Source organism: Caretta caretta, chromosome 4 (assembly GCF_965140235.1).
Source record: "Caretta caretta isolate rCarCar2 chromosome 4, rCarCar1.hap1, whole genome shotgun sequence".
Taxonomy (NCBI): Eukaryota; Metazoa; Chordata; order Testudines; family Cheloniidae; genus Caretta; species Caretta caretta.
Window position 1 is genome coordinate 148,416,462 of NC_134209.1, and position 20,280 is coordinate 148,436,741.

General features: G+C 57.2%; 1 protein-coding gene across 3 annotated transcripts in view; it reads right to left on the reverse strand.

Moving 5' to 3' along the window:
• Positions 1-20,280, reverse strand: part of ADAM33 (ADAM metallopeptidase domain 33) — a 75,961-nt gene that overhangs the window by 37,408 nt on the left and 18,273 nt on the right. For 2 of the 3 annotated variants that reach the window (XM_048846399.2, XM_075128149.1), the window contains exons 3-4: positions 17,799-17,875; positions 1,392-1,470 (exon numbers count right to left, since the gene is read on the reverse strand). In XM_048846399.2, coding sequence (XP_048702356.2) covers positions 1,392-1,470; positions 17,799-17,875 — 156 coding nt within the window. The remainder of the gene's footprint in view (positions 1-1,391; positions 1,471-17,798; positions 17,876-20,280) is intronic. The other variant, XM_048846400.2, reaches the window with a different exon arrangement.

Genomic DNA, 20,280 nt, shown 5'->3' on the forward strand with positions numbered 1-20,280 from the left:
AGTCAGACGGGGACAGTGAGCCGACCTGAAGTCATTAATGACAGTTCAATGCCCAAGAACCCAGCTGGGAGGGGTTTATACTATTACTTTAGGGGATCCCCTAGTCTCTGGTTGCCATAAGCAACCCCCAATAAAGCAGGACTCCTGAAACCAGAGTAATACGGCGGCTTCTCAAAGAGCACGCAAGCAAATAGCGACAGTCACGTCCCGCAGAAATCTCCACAAACCATACACATCCTGCACTGTGGCCCTGATGGAAGCCTGAGTATGCATCTATGGGACTTATCTAGCCCTCCCAAACACCCCTGGGAGGCAGTACTATTATCCCCATGATAGAGGGGGGGGAACTGAGGCACAGAGAGGCTAAGTGAGTCACCCAAGGTGAAGGCTGTTGGAGAGCAAGGAACTGAACCCCTGTCTCCCAAGTGCCAGGTTAGAGCTCTGGCCATTGGACCATCCTTCTTCTCTGTGGTTTGACTTGTATTGTGACTTATAGTGAAGGGGTGACCCTCACAGCCAGTGCTGTCCTCCATTCTTACCAGCCTGCACCCCTGGAGGGTCACCAGATCCCATCTGGAGGCGATAGGATACAAGCTGGTGAGAGGGAGGAGGTGTGAGAGGTGGAGTGTCGCAGATTAGTGCAGTGCTGGTGAAAGATGCTGGCGGCAGGGATTCTAGAGAGATAGAGGCCAGATTCTCAGCTGGTGTAAATCAGCAAGCTCCAGTGATTTCAATGATCCTGATTTACACCTGCTAAGGACAGTCTCTTCCATTAATGACTGGGCAGACACGACAACTACCTGACCTCTGCATTTGCCCAGCTCCTCTCATCCCACAAGACCCCAAAGCGCTGTACAACCATGAAGCTGTCCAGCTAGCTCTCTAGATACTCATCATGATATCTGACCACCCCACAACATTCCCTGAGTCCAGATGAGCCGTCTAGGCACACACCGTAAAAACCTCTCTTTTCCACCCCCTTCCCCAGATTAGGTACAAGCGTTACACAGGTATCACTTTGACCACCATAGAAATGCAGCCACCTCTGGGGTGGATCACGGCAGCTGTTTAACAGTAGCACCACACAATAGTTTGGGACAGGAAGTGAAGAATGCCATATCGTACAGGGGGGCTATAGACAGGTAGAATGTAATAACCTGAGCTGGATGGAATTTGCTTGGGACAAACACGCCCAGGCTTGCAAAAAGAGCCACCGGACCCTTAATGCCCACAACGGGACAGATCCTGAGCTTTACAGGTCATTCAAGGGACGGTGCCGCCAGGAGCACATCACGCCGAGCCGGGCGCTGGGCGAGCGCTGACTCAGAGGGAAGGAGTCACCACACCACTGCAAAACCTCTGCCGTTGGCAATGCTGGGCACCCTACTCACGGTGTAGTTGGGAGACAGCGTCACCGGCTGCCCGCCGGCTGAGTAGTGAGTCTCGGTGTAGTCCGGCGACAGCAGCCTGCTGGGAGAGAACAAGAGAACCCGGTGAGCAGTCCCAGGTCTTCCTAGCCCCTCCTTATTTTACTGCCTAAGAGGGGCAAGGACTAGCCAGTAAAAGGTGGGGGCTGGAGGATCCGATCTGGGGCCTTTCTGCTCCCGGCGAGTGCAGACCAGGTCAGGAGTGACCGACACCCAGGGCCACCTGACGGCTGCTTGGCGGCCAACGTGCGTCCACGGCACAGAAAACACGGCCGTTGCTGGCACTGACGGCCGCCTGGCCAGTCAGACTGGGCTGGAGGCTCCCGCCTCGGCCCGGTGGTGGCCACCCCTGGAACAGGCTGGGCCGCGGGAGCTTCAGTGGAGGGTTGCCCGGCCGCTGCTCTGGCTACACCGGTCCTGTGGCTCTACCGAGAGCCTCAACGCAGATTCCTTCCCTGCAGGCCCCTCCCGCTGGGCATGTGGCGTTGGCATGGCGCCCCTCCCGCCGAATCCCAGCGCCGCCGTCCCGGCAGGCAGACGCCCCAAGGGACTGCACACAGACACGTCCCCGGACGCACACACGTGAAGATCCACACAACACACCGAGGCCACAACCGCAGCCGTACACGCAGACACACGCCTCTGTGCGTGCGCTCACCTCGCTACGTGTTCGCACAACTAGACACACCCAGGCAAACGGGAGGGGAGCTGGGAGGGGTCAATCGGGGAGCAGCGGGGCGGGCAGGGGTAGGCCGGTAGAGGAGAGCCGGGCCTGGGGAAGGGGAGAGGGCTAGGGGAGCCTAGAGCGCATAAGCCAAACCCTGAGCCCCTGCCCCAGTGCTGTTGTCTTGGAAACTGAGGCAGCCGCACAGAGGGAGCCATTCAAAACCAAGGCTGTGGGCTTCCCTGTCTCCCCCCCCCCCGGCCCCAATCATCGTTAGCCCAGAGAGGGGCGCGGACCCGGGGCCTGCTCACAGACATGCCTGGCGTGGAGAGGAGCGCGGCTCGGCCCCAGGGTTGGCTGCTGACTGGACCCCGCTCCCCTGCCTCTCTGGCTCTGGGATTAGGAGACATACGTTGAGCATGGATCACAACCTCTGGCTTCTTTCCAAAGGCCTCTGAGCCAGAAGTGCTTTGCCCCCTTCTGGCCTCCCCTCGGGTTCCCATCTCAGCACAGGCTGTCTGCTGATGGGACACTCCCGTAACGTCCTTGGGGGGATGGAGGCAAGGGGAATGGAGATCCGGGCCGCTGGGCCAGATCTGAGACGGGAGGGCAGTGGGGAAGTGGCAGGGTCCTGCTGCTCCAGCAGTAGGGAAGGAGGGGGTGATCCCACCCCAGAGCTGGAGAAACGGGGCAGGAACTCAGAGGGAGCTGCAGAGAAGGGGCTGTCTGGGTTTTAACTCCTAAGGCCAGAGGGGATTTCAGAACTAACTCCAGGGAAGCTGGACTTCCTACAATTCCCCCACCCACCCACATACCCGCCACCCGTCCCTGACCAATGCAGGCCGGGGCTGACGATTGTCAAGGATGCCCAAATCCAAATCTGCCTGCCCCCCTTCTTTGGGAGCTGCCGGACCTGGGGCACGACAGACTCAGGTAGGCTTATGCTGGGGGCCACGTGGGATGAGTCAGGAGAAATAAAACAAAACACAGTCAGAGTCAGTGAGGTCTCTTTCCTGAGGCATAGTATTTAGAGCGAGAAGTCCCAACAAGAAAACTCCCCGATGCCATGGCCTGGGGCGTGAAGCTCACCCCTTCCCCAATTTTCATTCCTCCAGTAGTCTCCCCAGGGGCACGATCTCCACCACAGGGCCCGGGCGGAGTTTGAACCCAGCACCAAAGCACAAACCTCTACCACTTAAGTTACAGGAACAATGCCCTTAGCTGGCAGCAGAAGTAGGCTATTACCCTCTACCTGCGGAGGGGGATGTGGGGGGGGGATATGCAGCCCAGGCCTCTGACACAAACAGCCAAATTTACAGCCCTGCCAAGGAGCAGAAGAGAGAAGCTGAGCTGGAGTTAACCCCTTGATTGCCATGGATCCGCCGCTGCCAGGCATGAAATATTACTGAGGCAGCAGCATCAGCCGGCAAGGTTTGCAGTAGGACATCACGGTGCGTTTGTCCCTGCGAACGCGCTCTGCACAGCAGAGGGGCGGGAGGGTGGGAATCAAACAAGAAAACAACCCCCAACGTGCAGAGGGAGCCAAACATTTACATATCACTGGGGTAGGGGGGAGAGAAGAAAACTTTTCAGAGCCTCAGAACAAAACCAGGATCCGAGTTTTGGGTGGGGGAGGGGGCCTGGGGGTCGGCTCACTCCCCGTCTCTGTGATACCGGCAGGGCAGAGGGAGGGGCCTGTGTGCAGGACCCAGCCCCCCGCTGACAAGCAGTCTGCAGAAGTGGCATGTTTCAAAGCAGAAGGAGGGTCCAGTGCTTAGGGCACTAGCTAGACCTTGGGAGACCTGGGTTCATTGCCCTGCTTTGCCACAGACCTCCCGGGTGACCCTGGGCAAGTCACCTCGCCTCACCTGCAGAGGGAGGCGTGAGGCGAAAGCCCATAAAGACTGTGAGGCACTGAGACACTACACTGACAGCAGCTTTCTACGCCCCTGAGCCAGAAGAAGCTGGTTCTGAGAAGCAGCAAAATTCCCCCCCCCATACACCCCCCCCCAGTGAGTCACTTTCCCACAGCTGCCTGCGATCTCTCAGCAGCCCTGCAACTGCGACACACCCAGCCCCGCGCTGACAAACGGCTTCCTGCTGTTTGAACGGACGACAAGACTCGGGAACAGAGACAGAACGTCTTAAAACCCCGAGCGAAGGCGGCGTTTGCCTCTTTCGGGGGACTCCTGCGCGGGGCAGGACGGGCGTCTCCGGGAGCGAAGTGAAGGGAGTTAGACAGGAATGACCCCCTGTAGGTGGGAGAGCAAAGATGGCCAAGTTCCTCCCCTTGCAGCCTACAGGCCAGAGCTCCTCGGAGGAGCTCCAAGCCTGGAGAGGAGCCAGCCAGGGTGGTCCAAGCTGGAGGGAGCGTGGTGGGAGGAATGGGATGAGCTTGAGCAAAATTGCTAATGGCCCGGCCTGTTAGCCTGGGGAATCGTCTCTCCAGGACATGGAGGCCCCATCTCATGGGGCACTTAGACCAGGCTGCAGAATATGCTCTGATGTGCCACACTGCTCTGGCCACAGCACTGTCATCCTGCAGGACCCCCGAGGGCTGCACAAGCTCTGCGCACATGGACCCACATACTCTAGCAGTGGAATCCGCCCCTTGTGCACCAGTCTCCACTTCCATTTCTGAAACACCCTCTAGCCCTCCTGGCTTCAAAGGAAACCTTGGCAATGTGACCCAATGCAGAGATGCCTGCCTGAGTGTGCAGAGAGCCTGAAACCATCAAAGAGGTTTGAACTGAGAGCCGAAGAGGGCAGTCTGAATATTAACCCTGTGAGCTATTTCACCACCGATCAGTTTGGCAGAAACATCCAGCTACCGTGCTATGCCCACAATCCCAAACTGCCTCTCCAGGTGCCAAAAGCCCCATCTGCCTCTCACCTAGCGACCCAAACCTCCAGCATCCCTCCAGCCATTTCTGGGATGCAGCCACACACGGTCCATGGAAAAGTCTTTGGCATCCAAAACTGCAGCTTTGGGGACAATGAGTGAGCTGAATTCAGCAACAGGATAAATGACCCAGGAGCTGCTGTGCTGATCTCACAATATGAATTTTTGTATCTCAACAAACATCTGGATTTGAATGAAAACAAAACTACTGCAGAATCGAGGGCTCTTGCCACAGAATTCAGCTTGTTGCTGAGTACATGGGGCCTTGGCCTGGCCCCAAACACATAAATTACGTTCTCCACCACTGAAATGCAGCCACCTCTGGGGGAGCTGTGACGTGGTCAGCCAGGGCGCATCCACACTACTCGAAGACAGCGGGCAGCTCGCCAGAAGCCCTGCAGGATTTCTAGCGTGCAGAGAGAAGAGCCAGGGTTAAGATCTCCTCTGAAAGAGCCACGCAGAGCAGTTGGCCCCGAACCAGGCTCGCCGAGGAGGTCGGAGATGGCTCTGCAGGGGGCTGAATGTTTGTTTCCCAGGAATCCATGGAGCCGGAATCTCCTGCTTAGGCCACTGAGTAATTCCCTCGGGCTCAGAGATAACTTTCATGTACTGGCTGGAATGGGGGAGAGACTAGAGAGCTCCCAAGATCCTCCCCATCTCTGGGATTCAGATAGAAGATGCCGACGGACGCCCATCCTCCCCTAGGCGCGCTGGCAGGAGGCGGCTCGCTGCACCCACCCAGAAGATGGGGGAGGACGTGGTCTGGAGACTCCTCCAGGGTGGCAGTGACTCACCCTCTCGGGCAGCAGGCAGGAATTGAGGCGGGTGCTAGGAAAAGGCTCCAACATGCAAGAGCAATTGGGTATTGGGCAGGGCCCTCAGGGGGGGCAGCGGAGGAGCCCCAGCTACGGAGGCTGGAGAGCAGGGGGAGACGCAAGGAGCAACACTCCGCGGCGCCGGGCTCCGGCCCAAGTGGTCCTCCCGGCGGGGCCCTGCCTGTGTGTGGTGACCGCCATTGGGCAGCGCTATGAACAGTGACCATTGCACAGTAACAGGGGACGGGAGACAAGGGCAACCATCATGTTGTGGCAGGAGACGTGAACCCAGGGCGCGCGCGTCTCCTGGCCTGCTTCCATTCATCCCCCTCCCCCTGTAGCAGCCACTCCTCTCCTTCACTTCTGCCCTCCCCCACCTTCCTCCTGCCTCTTCCACCTTTGTCCTGGGCCCTTCCTCTGCTCTGACAGGCTGGACCCAACGCACCGGGGCTCTCCAAGGATGGCAGGGAGCTAAGCTCTCACGAGTCACAGCCACAACACATCCCCAAACGAAGGGCGATCCATGAGGAGTTCCCATCCAGACCCTCTACCATGGTGCTGGGCACCTGGGACACATCCTAACGAGGATGATGCTATTTAAGGGCCCGATCCCACAGAGTGAGTTCAGTGGTAGCTGAGGGGACTCAGCACCTTGCAGGATCAGACCCTGAGGGCTAGATCCCCAGCGGGTGTAAAGTCAATGGAGCTGCACTGATTTACATCTGCTGAAGACCTCGCCCTAAATCCATAGGTTACTTCCATGCCCTTGGGCCCCACCTGGTCTATTTTATACCACAGTAAAAGAGGGAAAAGCAGAAAGAGAAAAAAACAAACAGCAGCAAAAAATAGCAGCCAACCTTTTCCCTCGCTCCCGGTTTCTTATTTTGCAACCAGCTGAGTTGTAACAAGTACTTGTGGATTCTGGGACCACCCACTCCTCGCCTGCCCCGCCCCTGCCTGGGGCGATCAGCTGGCATTGACCAAGCTGTGGCTTCCCACCTCATGCACCGCCTGGCAATTAAAAGGGAGCTAAAATCGGGCAGTGTGACCTTTAGTGCCCCACGTGTCAAGAGCGGGGGCCGTGCTCTTCTCTCGTTGGGGGAGCATAGGAGTAACTCCACTGGCTTCGGTTAGTGCAGCTTTACCCCAGTGTAACTAGAGCCAAGTGCAATCCAGAGCGTGGGGGCGAGATTTAAACAGAGACAATTTCTTGGCGACAGGAATGTCTGCCATCAAAAAGGACGTGATGTTCTTCACAAACCGTCCACGAGAGACCCACCAAAATTCAGCCACCTCTGGGGTGGAGGGCAGCAGAGATAGGGGACATTTTGGCCGAGTACAGCAAAGCAAACCCCTATGGTTATGAAAGTTCCTTGAGATCTTTAATGCCCACAAAGACAAACAAGACTTTAGCCCGCCCGTGGACCTGCTTGATATTCTTTATGACCTTTACTCTCCCTCCCCTTTCACCCACTGGGGCCAGTGGCCAGCCCCAAAATCATAGGTACCTCCGATCTCCTTGGATCCATCCCACTTCCTGTCCCTCTGACTCACAGGACAATGAAACAGTCCCAGATTTGTGCTGGATATCACAATGCTGTCAGCACTAATCACTCCAGAGGGAACAAGCTAGTACATGCAGTGCTCAGTGGGTGCCTGGCATTTAAAGCAAAGCTCCTGATACCAACACCGCTCAGGGTCACAATCCCATTCGGCAGGGAGAGAATTAAGAACCACCACTGTCATGATCCCACTCCACAGCACCTCTGCACAGGGCTGGAGATCCCTAGATGTCTGGCGATCCCTTGTCCTAGAACGGAGAAAGCAGCCCTAGTAACCACGGCTGGACAGTGCTTCACTCTGAAGTTCCCAGTAAGAACTCCATAGCTACAGTTGCCACCAGCCACCCATTGTCCCATCAGACCATAGGCGCCGACTCCGTGGGAGCTCCAGGGCTGGAGCACCCACGGGGAAAAATCAGTGGGTGCTCTGCACCCATCAGCAGCCAAGCTCTCCCCTCCCACCCCCACCCCACCTCCTCTTCCGCCTCCTCCCCTGAGCGATCCGCACCCTCGCTCCTCTGCCTACCTCCCAGCGCTTCCCGCCTGGCCGACGCCAAACAGCTGTTTGGCGGCATGCTTGGAAGGAGGAGGAGGAGAGGGAACGTAGCGCGCTCAGGGGAGGAGGTGGGGCCAGGGCGGGGTTTTGGGGAAGGGGTTGGAATGGGGTAGGGCAGGGGCGGAGCTGGGGCAGAGAGGGGTCGAGCACCCACCGGTGGCAGCAAAAGTCAGCACCTATGCATCAGACAGTCCAAGCCACTTTGATCAGGAGAAACGTCGCTTGAGCTCTTTTCCCTGAACACATGATCCTTGAAAGGCCGTTCAAACTCTACGGGGTAATTATCCTGTGTCCTCCAACAGCACCCGTCATGCGAAGCTCTTAAGCCACGGTACAACAAATGAAGGCTCGGGGTCTCGGAGGTAGCATGGTTATCCACCGCATAGACTGGCGAGCCGAGGCGCAGAGACATGAAAACACATGACGCTAAGGCCATAAAGCGATTCAATGGCAAAGGCCAGGAACAGAACTCAGAATTCTCATTTCCCAGTGCTCTGCTCTAGCCACCGGACAATACTGCCTGGGATTGCAACAGCCCCTACCCCAAGTCTGCACTAGACACCGAATCTAGGGCCTTCAGCACCTGAGGCCCAGCCCTCCGGAGCTAAAGGAGTAACTCCATTAGCCAGCAGCAGTAGAAGGCTGTTAGGACACTGAGCAAGTGCGCTACACAATGTGCGTAAATCACTAACATACTTTCATTCATTCACCTAGTATAATGCTAATGGGCAAACGCTACGAAAGCTGCTTTGGAAAGTCGATGCAATATATGCATCCATCTCTCCCTATGGCCTGGCAGCCCTGAGAGGGAAGGGATTGGTGGCCTGTTTCCAGTGAAGTAATTCATCTGAGGCCAGCTCCTGAGAGGATTTGACCTCATGAAGGAGGGGCATGGCGGTACTGCACTGGTGCAAATGAGATATTGTTTCCACAACAACTTTCACAGTGTTTAGCCACTGGGTTGCCGTATGCAAAGTGGGCTGCCAGAGGACTGGCTGAATTACCCCAATCAGGGTCCTACCTCTGCAAAAAGACCTCTTCCCATTGCAATCAAAATGGGAAACTTCAAACAAAAAAAGCCTGAAGAAGTCTCCCATGAGCTTTCCCTCATGTTTTTCTGGCAAACAGCATCTTAGCCCTCTCACCTTTCATTTTCCTATTTAGGACAGGATTCAATCCCCTTCTTTTCCCTTGCTCAAGGAGAATCACAAACACGATTTTTAAAAAAAGTATTAATTAAAAGGTTTACAATTCCTGACCATAAATGTGTACATGGTAGATAGACGGGGGCCCGATCCCCTGCTGGTGTAAATTGACCTTGCCCCACCAAAGTCAATGCCGCTGTGTTGATTTAAACCTGCAGGGCCCAAGAACTGCACACGCGTTTACAACAAGCTGGTGAAGTCCGTCCATCTTCTACTTCCCCTGCCAGGGCTGTGTTCAGGGCTCAGCACCTCCCTTTCGCTTGCCGACGAGATCACAGACGTCTACAGCTTCCTCTGTGGTTTTAAAAGCGAAGGAAGCTGGCAGGTTTGGGAGCAGAGATGCAGCTCCAGGAACTCAAGACAAGAGGAAAGCCTCAGTGACACCTTTACTATCTCTGGATATAGAAAACAGGGGGCTGGATGGGGGAAATGAGGCTACACACGTTACAGGTCAACAGCCCCAAGCCAGCTCATCCTTGCTCTTACCGGGTCTGATCCAAAGCACTTGGAAGTCAATAGGAGCCTCTCCACTGACTTCCGATCAGACCCATGGTTCCCGTGGTGTTATTAGAAGCCCTTAAGGGGGGGGAAGGACGGGCGCGTGCATGCACATATATCCTTGTAGTGTATCGGATAGACAAACCCCTCACCCGCATCTCACAACGCTCTGGAACAGCCGCCTTCATACAGTATCAGCAAGGTCTGAACCTGGGACATTCACCACCACAGCACAGACCTCCCTCACTTGAGCTACAGGAATAGCCCCTTTAGCCAGCAGCAGTAGTAAGCTGTCATCACCTACGGGACCAGTGGTAGAGGGAGAAGTGACACACACCTTCCCAGAGTGTTGTGCCATTGTCCCTTCATGAATGCAAACACATGCATAGTCTTGTGCTCCTCCCTCCCTGCTCCCAGGGACACCAGAACCTTTGCACACACCTTACATGCATGAGCACACACTCTCTTGCACATCCACCTCCTTGCATGCACAGCCATGCTTTCTCCCCTGCTGGGAAACTCCGCTGTTCTCTGCTCAGAGCCAGCATCATTACTCATCAGACTTCTTCAGTGGTCAGCATTTTTCAACAAGAGCGAGCTCTGGTTTCCTTCTGGCTTGTTCCTCGTTACCCAAATCAGCCAGATGGCCGCAAACGAGCCTGGCTTCCAAACGTTTATGCCCTGATGCTAACAAGGGAAGAACAGGAGGGCTGGGGTTCCATCCAAGGGCTGGCAAACAGGGCGCATCAAATTAAGCCAGAATGAAATTTAAACCGGTCTCCACACTGCTCTCTCTCTCTGTCTATGAATTGTGCATGTTGTAATAAGAGGAGTGGAGGAGATACATGGGAGGGTTGGGAAGAGACTGATTTTTACCCCATACCCCATCACAGACATTGGTCACGGCTATAAAGGTTATACCCCATCTCAAGACCAAGGCCAGTACCCACTGCTTCCCAGCACTCCAGTTATGTACTGTGACAAAGCTCTGTCCTTGCCTCCGTGGCTCCCGCGTTTCCTGGCGGATTTCACTAGCCTCAGATATTCACTGTGACCCTCCACGTAACCCTTCTCTCTCTAGAAAGAAGGGTCATCATAAGTCATAAGCCAGCTAGGGAGGTGAGGAGAAGTTATCCTTCCTTGTACAGTCTCTGTTGTCTCCCAGTCTCAGTGATTAATCAGGGGGCAAAGGGTGTGTGTGGGGGAACCCGGGCCCACCCTCTACTCCGGGCTCCAGCCCAGGGACCATAATAGTATCAGCTATGGTAGCTGACCTTTTAGAAACATGACATGTACAATTCCCTGGGCTACTTCCCCCACAGCAGCCCTCACTTCCTCAAGCTCCACTTCACCCTTACCTCAGGGCCTCCTTCCTTGTGCCTGATATGGTGTGTACTACTCAGCCTCTCCAACAGCACAGCTTCCTCCCACAGCTCCTGATGTGCACACCCACCTGACTAACTGGGAGGCTTTTAACTAGTTTCAGGCAGCCCCTGATTGGCTTCAGGTGTCCCAATCAACCTAGCCTTCTCCCTGCCTTCTGGAAAGTTCTTAATTGGCCCCAGGTGTCTTACCTGACCTGGAGCAGCTGCCATTTCACTTATCCTGGTACCAGGGATTTGTTTAGCCTGGAGCTAATATATCTATCTCCCACTACTTTTTCATAGTCATCTGGCCTTGCCACGTCACAGTACATAAATGTACCCTGGTATGTGTCACTCGCCTTGTACTACATCGGGCTATGGGAGTAGGGACCGGTGTTAAAACTGGGGTTCTACTGATCTTAAGATCCAAATAACCAAATGCAGTTTGCACAATGCTCCACAATTGCTCAGTTTCCCAGGGGCCTCCCCTTCCTGGGGCCATGCCCTCCTTCCCCACTGTGTCCCCTCTAACCTCTTGGGCAGAGCGCCTGACCCGGGATAGGGCACGGCCTGCAAGCAACAGGGTGCTGAGGTGCGAAGCCTGAGTTAAACCCAGAAACCAGTATTGGATGCGGGGTCGGGGGGGAGACACGGGGATGGCACTCCGCATAGAACGAATACTAAACTTTTTTATGCTGCTGCCGCCAACTCCCCCTGCGCTCGCTGCCCCAGAAGGCATCGCCCTGCAGGCGAGAACCCTCGATCAGCGGGGGCCCCGCAGGCTGGCTCAATGCCCCGCTGCTTCCCAGGGGCGGTGACGTGCCAACACGGGTGCACCCGCAGCAAACCCCGGGCCAGCATCAGGCTGTTCGGGAGCGGACAGAGAGAAACCCAAGGCAGCCGCCTGGCTATGCTGGAAGTCCCCGCCGTGGCAGAGTGTGGAGAGAGAGAAGAGCCAGGCAGCACGTGGTGCTAGTGAAAACCCTGCAGATTCAAGCCCTGTCTAGCTACAGACCATGCACGATTGGAACCGGTGCCTGGGAGGGGGAGGACACGTGACCTTTCTCAACCAGCTAGGTCATCCCCGAGGACCCTTCAGTCGGTATTTCTGTGGTTAACTCTCCCTGCCCCGTAACAGTGATAGCACTGGCCTAGGACTTTCAGCTCCTGAGCTGGGCTTTCCTCTGGGCGCTGAGTGAGCTATGGGCTGTATGGCTCGCTCTCTCCTCTTCATTTGTTGCCCTTCGTGACCCTCCCTCTCCTGGGCCCGGAGCCAGCACAGGCAGGGATGCCGGGAGAGCACTTCAGCTTATGCTCTCACCTGTTCGAACCTGGCTACCCACGTCAGCACCAATCAAAGGTCGATGAGTCTGGGTAACGCAGGTCGGGTGAGAGGATCACAAGGGGCCCTTGGAATCCCAGCCAGCCCTGCGGATCCAACACACCAAGGAAGGGGCCACAGAACAAAGGGCCCAGCCGGGCCGGGGTCAGATTTCATGAATGGGCCTGCAAATGGCTTTCCCTATCTTTTGCCCAGGCAGGTAGATGTAAGGTGACAGCAGGTCCAGCCGGAAGTGAGAGGAGGCGACCCAGACAAACACTGCTACGTAGGAACTGGGCCTGCTCCTCCTGCCGCTGACATCAGTGTAAATCCGGAGCAGCTCCGCTGAGGTCAGAAGATACACGCCGGTAGAAGAGCAGAACCAGAGAGAGGAGAATCAGGGCTAAGCAAGAGCCAGACTCTCCGCTGGTGTGAATCAGCAAAGACCCACTGACACCAGAGCAAAGGGAGAAGAGCCAGAGACTCCCCGAAATCCACTAGGGATGTTGCTATTGATTTAACATGGAAGGAGCTCGGATACTACCATAATGGGCAGCCGCGTAGAACCCGAAGACGGACAGACAGACAGATTCACACCAGCTGGGCACCTGGCTTGTTGCATTGCGCGAGGGGAGGTACAGACCTTGGCATGACATTGTGCCTTCCTGGCTGGCGAGAACACTGACATGCCCAGACTGTGACGAGGTGCTGGGTCATGAATGTGTCCTGCACCCGCCCCAGCCGGGGGAAGATGCCACCCCAGGAGTCCTTGCCCAGATCCCACCCAGAGGTTAGGAAAAGACAAAGGAATGAGCACAGGCCCCTGCTAGGATTATGATGCCTGAAACATTCTCTCTCTCCCCCGTCCCTCTCTTCTTGGTTACTTTGGAGAGCGCGCGTTTCTTCATTTCATTTGGTTTCCAAAATCAAGTCTACCCTTCCAAATACTTCCTGCCTAGGCCAGGCTCCAAGCTAAATACGATGTCGAGCAGGGCTGCTGGCAGGAAAGGGCCGTAGCGTCTTCTCCTGCGATTTTTTTGATCGGCGCGGACGCAGCGTGTAGAAGAAACAACATTCCAGATCCCCGGCCCGAGGAGGGTTTCAGGCCACAGGCTACGGAAAAGGGATGCTGCCAGCCCCAGCACAAATCCAAACCAGCTCCGAGCGGAGGAGAGGCAACGACACCGACGGACCAGGCTTGTTAATGCTGGAGCTGGGTGCAAACAAGCACACAGGAGAGTCACGTCAGGTCAGGCGGACACTGGCTGCTAGTAGAGCCATCAGGATTTTCCCCGCGTGGTCCTGCCTTTGCTGGTGCGATCTCACCCGGACCAGGAGGGGCCCGCAGAATAGCGCCGGGGAGGCTTCGAAGCCCCCAGCACGGGTCTAACAGTCCCGCTCCACCGGGGGCCCAGCGAGGCGCTTTTGAAAATCCCACCCCTTGGCATCTTGAAACGCTACCTGGGGCCTGCACGCTGCCACTCTGGCGAGCTGGCCTCATGGCCGTCTGACAGTCCCATGCGGAGACCAGTCCATGCTGCCACAAGCCACGAACTCCACCCTTCCCTGCTGGTCCTGCTGAACGTGCCCAAAACATCCTTAGTCTGGTCCCCTCGTTATGCTCCCTGCGCCTGCCCGTTCCAGCTGGGATCCAGGGCAGAGGAACGAGATGCTGCACAGGAAAGGCCACTGCGGCAGCATTTCCAAAGAGAGCCAGGAATCCCAGAGGAAAAGCCTTTTCCTGGGAGATTTCTAGTCCAATATCCAGACCTAACAGTCTGAGCTAACGCTCAGAGATGCTGGGGAAATGTTGCACATCAACACAATACACTTCACATGCTGCACAGATTCCTGGGTGTTTAGCTGCAAGGACCCTCCAGATCTTTGTCCATCACTGTTTAGGACCAGAGGGTGATGGAGAGTGGTACATTAGCTCAGGGGTGGGGGCCGAGGGAGGGAGAGAGGGAGGGGTGGGTGTGGGACATGGAAAAGAGAGAGATTAACTCCTACCAGGCATGAGATGCACAATTCCCCAGCTGGCTCAGGGAGGTTGCTATCGGCAGGAAGCTCACAGGGTTGGTACTTCCCTTGCAGGACAGAAATCGTACTATTGACTCAGTAGGGGAAGGTGAAATCACCCCGTTCACACGCACAGGGCCCAGGACACAACAGCACCGCGGCCGGCGGGGGACCCCGCCCCGGGAAACGCCCGCCTCGCTCCCACGGCCCGAACCGAGGCCGACGCGCTCTTCAGGGAGAACATTCCACTTGCTGCTCGGCGATCGGGAGGGAGGCCTAGGACCAACGTCCTGCAGCCTGTTGCCCACGGGACCCAGGGGCGACAGGAATTCTACGGCGGGGAGACGCCTCGGGAGCATCTCAGCCCAGTGGTGGGGACGCAGGCGGTGACTCGCCCCACTCTGGGTGTCAGGGAGGCAGGAGTGACACATCGGCCCAGTGCTAATGCTGAGGGCAGCTCATGGTGGAAACCACAGAAGGGAAAGCCCTGGTCAGGCTGTGGAGCCTGTTCCACCCCCCAGCAAAGCAGGTGATTCCTCACAGCCTGGCTTCCCGTGTTTGGCTGGTCCAGTTTTAAACGCCCCCAGCGATGGAGCGTCTGTCACGGCCCTTGGGCCAGCTGCCTCCCAGCCTAGCCGTCAAGTGCTTTGTGGTGCTGGGGTGGAACGTGCTCTCCCGGCACGCTCAGATCCGCCGCGAGCCGGCATTACACACGAGGTTAGAGCTTCCTCTGGTTAATTACGACCCCAAGCAATGCCCCAGCTCACGCCCCTCGGTACGCACTGCAGCCACCCCCAAGGAAAGCGCCCAGGCACCCTCGCGATTTAGGTGCTCATCGGACCCCCATCGGGGCCTTATCCTCCCTACTGCTCTGATACTCACTAGTGGAAATCAGCACTTGAGCTTTTGACCAGAGGCCCAGTGCAGGGAGTAACTGGCTCACCGTCCCCGTCTCCAGCTAGGGAAAGGCTGACGCTCAGATCACCCGGTATCTCCACACGGCAAAAGCCGTGAATGGCTCGCCGGCCCGAGGGAGCTGGATGCCAGCTAGCACGGGCAGCAGCAGCGAAGCCAGAGCGGGCTAGCGAGCCGAGTACGTACTCGGGGCCTGGGCCAGGGCAGAGCTACCCACCCGGAAACCTGAGCTGTGCTGCTTTGACTGCTCCTATGCCCACGCCAGCTGGATTCCTGCCAGGGTGAAACTCCAGACGATTCCCAGGCCCGTGGTCTCTAACCACTGGACCACAATTTTTCATGACATCTGTCTCCCCATCCCTGAGGTTATGTCTTACTCTCCTCTTATTCCAGCTTCCCTCCCCACGTGGGCTACTTCTGCTGCCGCAGTGCGTCCCTTGCCCTCTTCCCAGGCCAAGATACCACCGAGCATCAGCAAATGTCATGCTTCAGGGCGCAGGCCGATGGCCTGCGGGGTCAGGAAGGAATGCCTCCCTCAGCCCACCCTGCTCCAGTAGAGCAACCAATTGTATTTGACAGGGGAACAGTGTGCCCTCCATTGAAGCCATAGGTACTGGCCACTGCTGTAGGTGGGATCCTGGACCCGGGCAGGTGGATGGAGGGTCTGGACCAGGTTGGCGGTAAGAGGGAGGCTAGATGGACGAACGGTCAGTATGGAAGGCAGTTGGATACTATGTTAGGGCTCAGGATGGGGCAGAGAGAGAACAAGAATCCTTGGCCCAGGGCCTTGGTTCATGCACCAAGAGGTGGCAGGCCGAGCCTGGTTCGTGCGCCAGGCAGTGGGATATGGAACCAGATGGCCCAATTCAGCACAGCAGTTCTTACTGCTTCTCTGCTCCCTTCACGACTCCCCTCCTGCTCACCAGACACTGCTCCCCAACATCCTTCTCTCGGGGCTTCTCTAACCCCAGACCCCTCTCCCTGGGCATCTTTCACAGCTTGATCCAATGGGAGCTTTGCCCCTTTGCTGTTGCATTTAGGAGGGAAGCTGAAAACGCTCTCTCTGGCCTGAACTTCCACTGGTTTCACTCCCTGCCAGGGCACAGCCCATCTGCAAACAAATCCCTGTCCCAGCGGGGCCCCCGGCACCGCTGACCCCCCTGCCCGCCAGCGAGAGCCCCAGGAGCCTGGCAGCCTCCAGCTGCAGAAACCAAAACAGTCTGGCGGGCTCTCCTCCACCGAGCTCCATGCAGAGTCCAAAGAGCTCAGCTTCCATCAGCAGGCAACTCGTCAGGACCGCTCCGCACCAGTTACTCAGCCAGCACAGGGTCAGAGAGGGGACAGGGAACGGAGTCACTGGGATGCTCACAGGGCCAGGCATTTCCACAGACCGGCAGGGGAAGCCAGCTCTGCATGGGAGGAAGAGGGGGCATGTGGTTACAGAACTGACTGGGACTCCAGAGACCTCAGTTCAAGTCCCTGCTCTGCTGCAGAGCGGTCCCTGTGCCCCTTTGGCAAGTCACTTAGCCTCATCTGTGCCTCAGTTCCCCCAGCAGTGCAATAGGGTTACCAGCACTGCCCTGCCCCACTGGAAGGCTAACTTCACTGATATGAGCAGGGCCCACAGACACTGCAGTGCTGGGCGCACCACGGAGATCAAGAGGTTAAAGGTTTCACAGCTTTTTTGAATTCCAAAATGGCAGGAGGAAGGAAATCAATCAAAGCAGATGAGTTCTGAGAGACCCTACAATAACAAGCCACGGTGCTCAGTCCCGTCCCTGCAAGCAAGCCTGTAAAAACAAACCAGTGTGGACGGATGAACAACCCTGTAGGAACAACGGACGGCACACAGCCCAGCCCCCACAAACCCCCTGAGAAGAACCAACAGGCCAGCCCTGGCGCGCCCCCCGACAATACCAAAGCAACCCGCAGCTTAGGAACTGCTGTGTTCTGGCTGTGAGTCACTGAGAAACCCCGGTGAGCCAGCAGCGGCTCACTCTCCCAGCTCTCGTAAGTCGCCCCGTCTACAGGGCGAGTGCAGCTTGCCTGAGAGCAGGCACGTGCCCACGTGTCTGAGCGGGGGCGTATGGGAATGCCCAGCCCCCTGGCAGCGTGCGTCGTCGTCCACGCTCAGCGCATAACATGCCACTGAATCCGGCTCACGCCGGCTTCCCGCTGTGCGAATGACTGCACCGGGGCAGGGCAATGACGCCTCCGGCATGCGTTTGCACCAGCACTGCAGGGAGGGAGCGTGCCAGGCGAGAGGCACGTTCCAGGCTGGCAGGAGACTGGGCAGGGGAAAGAGGGAGGGAGCCGATGGGCAGGTGAACCAGGGAGCGGACAGTCAACAGCGTTGGTGGCTGAGCGGCGACACAAGGGCGTGACAATCTACGAGACAGGGTCATGCTTGGGGCAACACTGAGATGATTCCTTGCACAGCCAGGTGGTCCATGCAGACACCCCCACCCCGGACACCTGCTGCACACATCCAGGGCCAACCCTGCAGCTAGAGTCCTGCAGAGCCCCCCGTGTCCCAAGGTGGATACTTACTGGTTCCTTTCCAGTGCCAGGATGAGCTCCCTGCCCTCAGCAGTCACGGCCACATCCCCCCTGGCGGGTGCTGGCACCTGTGGAAGGAGAGCAAGGGAGGAATGGGGTCACAAGGGAAAGCCGGGGAGACAGACACTCTCTGCAGAGATACGCATGCGTGCAAGAATGAATTGGAAACATCCCAGAGAATACACAAAGGGACGAGACGGGATCCCCGCCCCAGATCGGAAATGGGACATCTCTTCCCCAGGGACAAAAATAGTTCCTAGTGTTTGCTCTGCAGTAACACCAACCACGATCCAGGCCCAGCTGTGCTAGGAAGGGACCGTCCCTGCCCCAAAGAACTGAACTGAAAGCGGCCAGGGTTATTACCCCGCCAGGCAGATGGGGACCTGAGGCAGAGATACTAGGGGCCTGTCCAAGAACGCACAGGGAGTCTGTTGCAGAGCAGTGAATTGACCCCTGCCTCTAAAAGTCACAGTCCAACTCCCTAACCACTAGGCCAGCCTTCCTCCCTGAAAACTGAATTCCAGCCCTGAGTAGAATGTCTCCTGTCCCCAGGAGCTAAGACCCCCATCCTGGGGTGGGACAAGACATCACAGCTACAACAACCCAGCCAGCACCCCCAGACCAGCAACGCCTTGGGGCTGGCCACATTCCAACCCACGCTGGCAAGCGACTGTCAGCCCACAGGGTAAGAACCCAGGGGACCGTGGCAATTTGGACGAGCAAGAGAGGAATCCAAGTGGCAAGCTCATGCCAGCGGAGGCTCCCTGCAGCCAGCGTGGGAGCCAGCAGCTCTGCTCCCTGGGCCCTACTACAGCCGGAGAGCAAGGAGGACAACCTCCCTTCCCCCCTCCACAAAGAGCTCTTCCTCTCAACCCATAGCTCTTGCTTTTATCTACCTCCAAGCCCTGCCACTTCCCTCCTCCCCCTTCTTCTCCCCACCAGCTCAGCCTCCCGCACCTTGAGGCTCGATTCTGCATTGAATCAGCCCCCCCGGTGCTCTGCACTGGAGTAAACGGCTGCATGAGACAATGGAGAACTGGGCCCTTGCTGTTCATTTCCTCCCCATCCTCTGCACCCTGACAGCTACCTCCAGCTGGTTTGCCAGCTGTCCAGGCAGGGCCCAGCATCCCTGTCTCCGCAGGCTGGGATCTGAGTGGTGCAGTCGGGTGACTGCAGGGTTTGTCATGCCAGGGCAGGGGAATAAATAGAAATGTCAGCTTCCGGGCACTGCCTAACACACGGCTGGTAAAAATACCGGGTGCAAGGGGAGGAAATGATTGACTCAGCTTCCCCAGGACGCTACAGGCTTCTGGGCCGGGCCCGCAGTCCAGGGCCTTGTCTGGCACAGATCCCATCGGAGCCAACCCTGCTTCACACCAGGGTGGCCCATCTCCACAGGGGCTTGGCACCAGGGTACAAATCCTTAACTTAAGAGCAGCTCTGCCTGGCTAGCAGCAGCCCTTCCCCCCACAGACCCATGCTCAGTGGGCTGGGGCCACTGGCTAAAACCAAAACTCTCTCTCTGACTTGTGTCCAGGACCCCACCCCGTGGGATCAATACTTCAACATAGCGTCTTGGACTCCAACTGGAGCAGTGCCTGGGATTTCAAGCTGCCCATACGGCTCCCACATCTTGCTAGAACCAGCAATTCCTGCCTATACACCAAGGCCCCAGGATCCCAGTGCTGCAGGAAAGTGGCCAGACAATAAGATTCAGCTCATCAGCTGGGAAAAGCAGCCCAACGCAGAGGATCTGACCCAGAACCGGGGCAGGAACAAAGAGCTTGCATTCGCCCAGGGTGCCCCTGCGTTGTGCATTTGTCTGATGATTGGCCAGCGCTCTGCCAAGTGGAGTTGATCACAGAACAGATCTGAATGAAATATCAGTGCAGACGCCATCTTCAGGTGCTGAAGTGACTCCAAAACTCCCACCACCTGTGCCGGGGCAGAGGCACCGGGGAGCCCTGTTGGGGGCTCCCAAATTCTATCTCAGCTCTAAAGCACTCATCTTCCTGGTGACAGCGAGTAACAGAGAGGAGTGCAGCATTTCTCCAGGCCTCTTCTATGCTGCCAGAGGGGAGCCAGGAACTGGCCGCTGGCATAGGGTGACCACCTTTTCAAAAGGCAAAAGCAGGATGCATACCCCGCCCCCACGTTGGCCCCACCCTTGACTCCTCCTCTTCCCCTGAGGCCCCTCCCTCTACTCCATCTCTTACCCGAGGCCCCGCCCCCCCAAAACCAGAGTCGGGCCAGGGTAAAAGCTGCCCAGGGAGCCCAGGCCACTGTCGAGGTCCATACCCTCCATCTGCCCTGGGTGGGGTGGGAGCAGGGTGCCTGAAAACAGCTTCCAGCCCACGTCCCTGCCCCCCAGGGCAGGCGGAGGGTCTGGGGCTCCCCACAGCAGCCTGGGCAGCTCTTACCACTTCCCGGCTCTGGCTTCCAGGCTGGCGGTGAGGCCTCGGGGGAAGAGGAG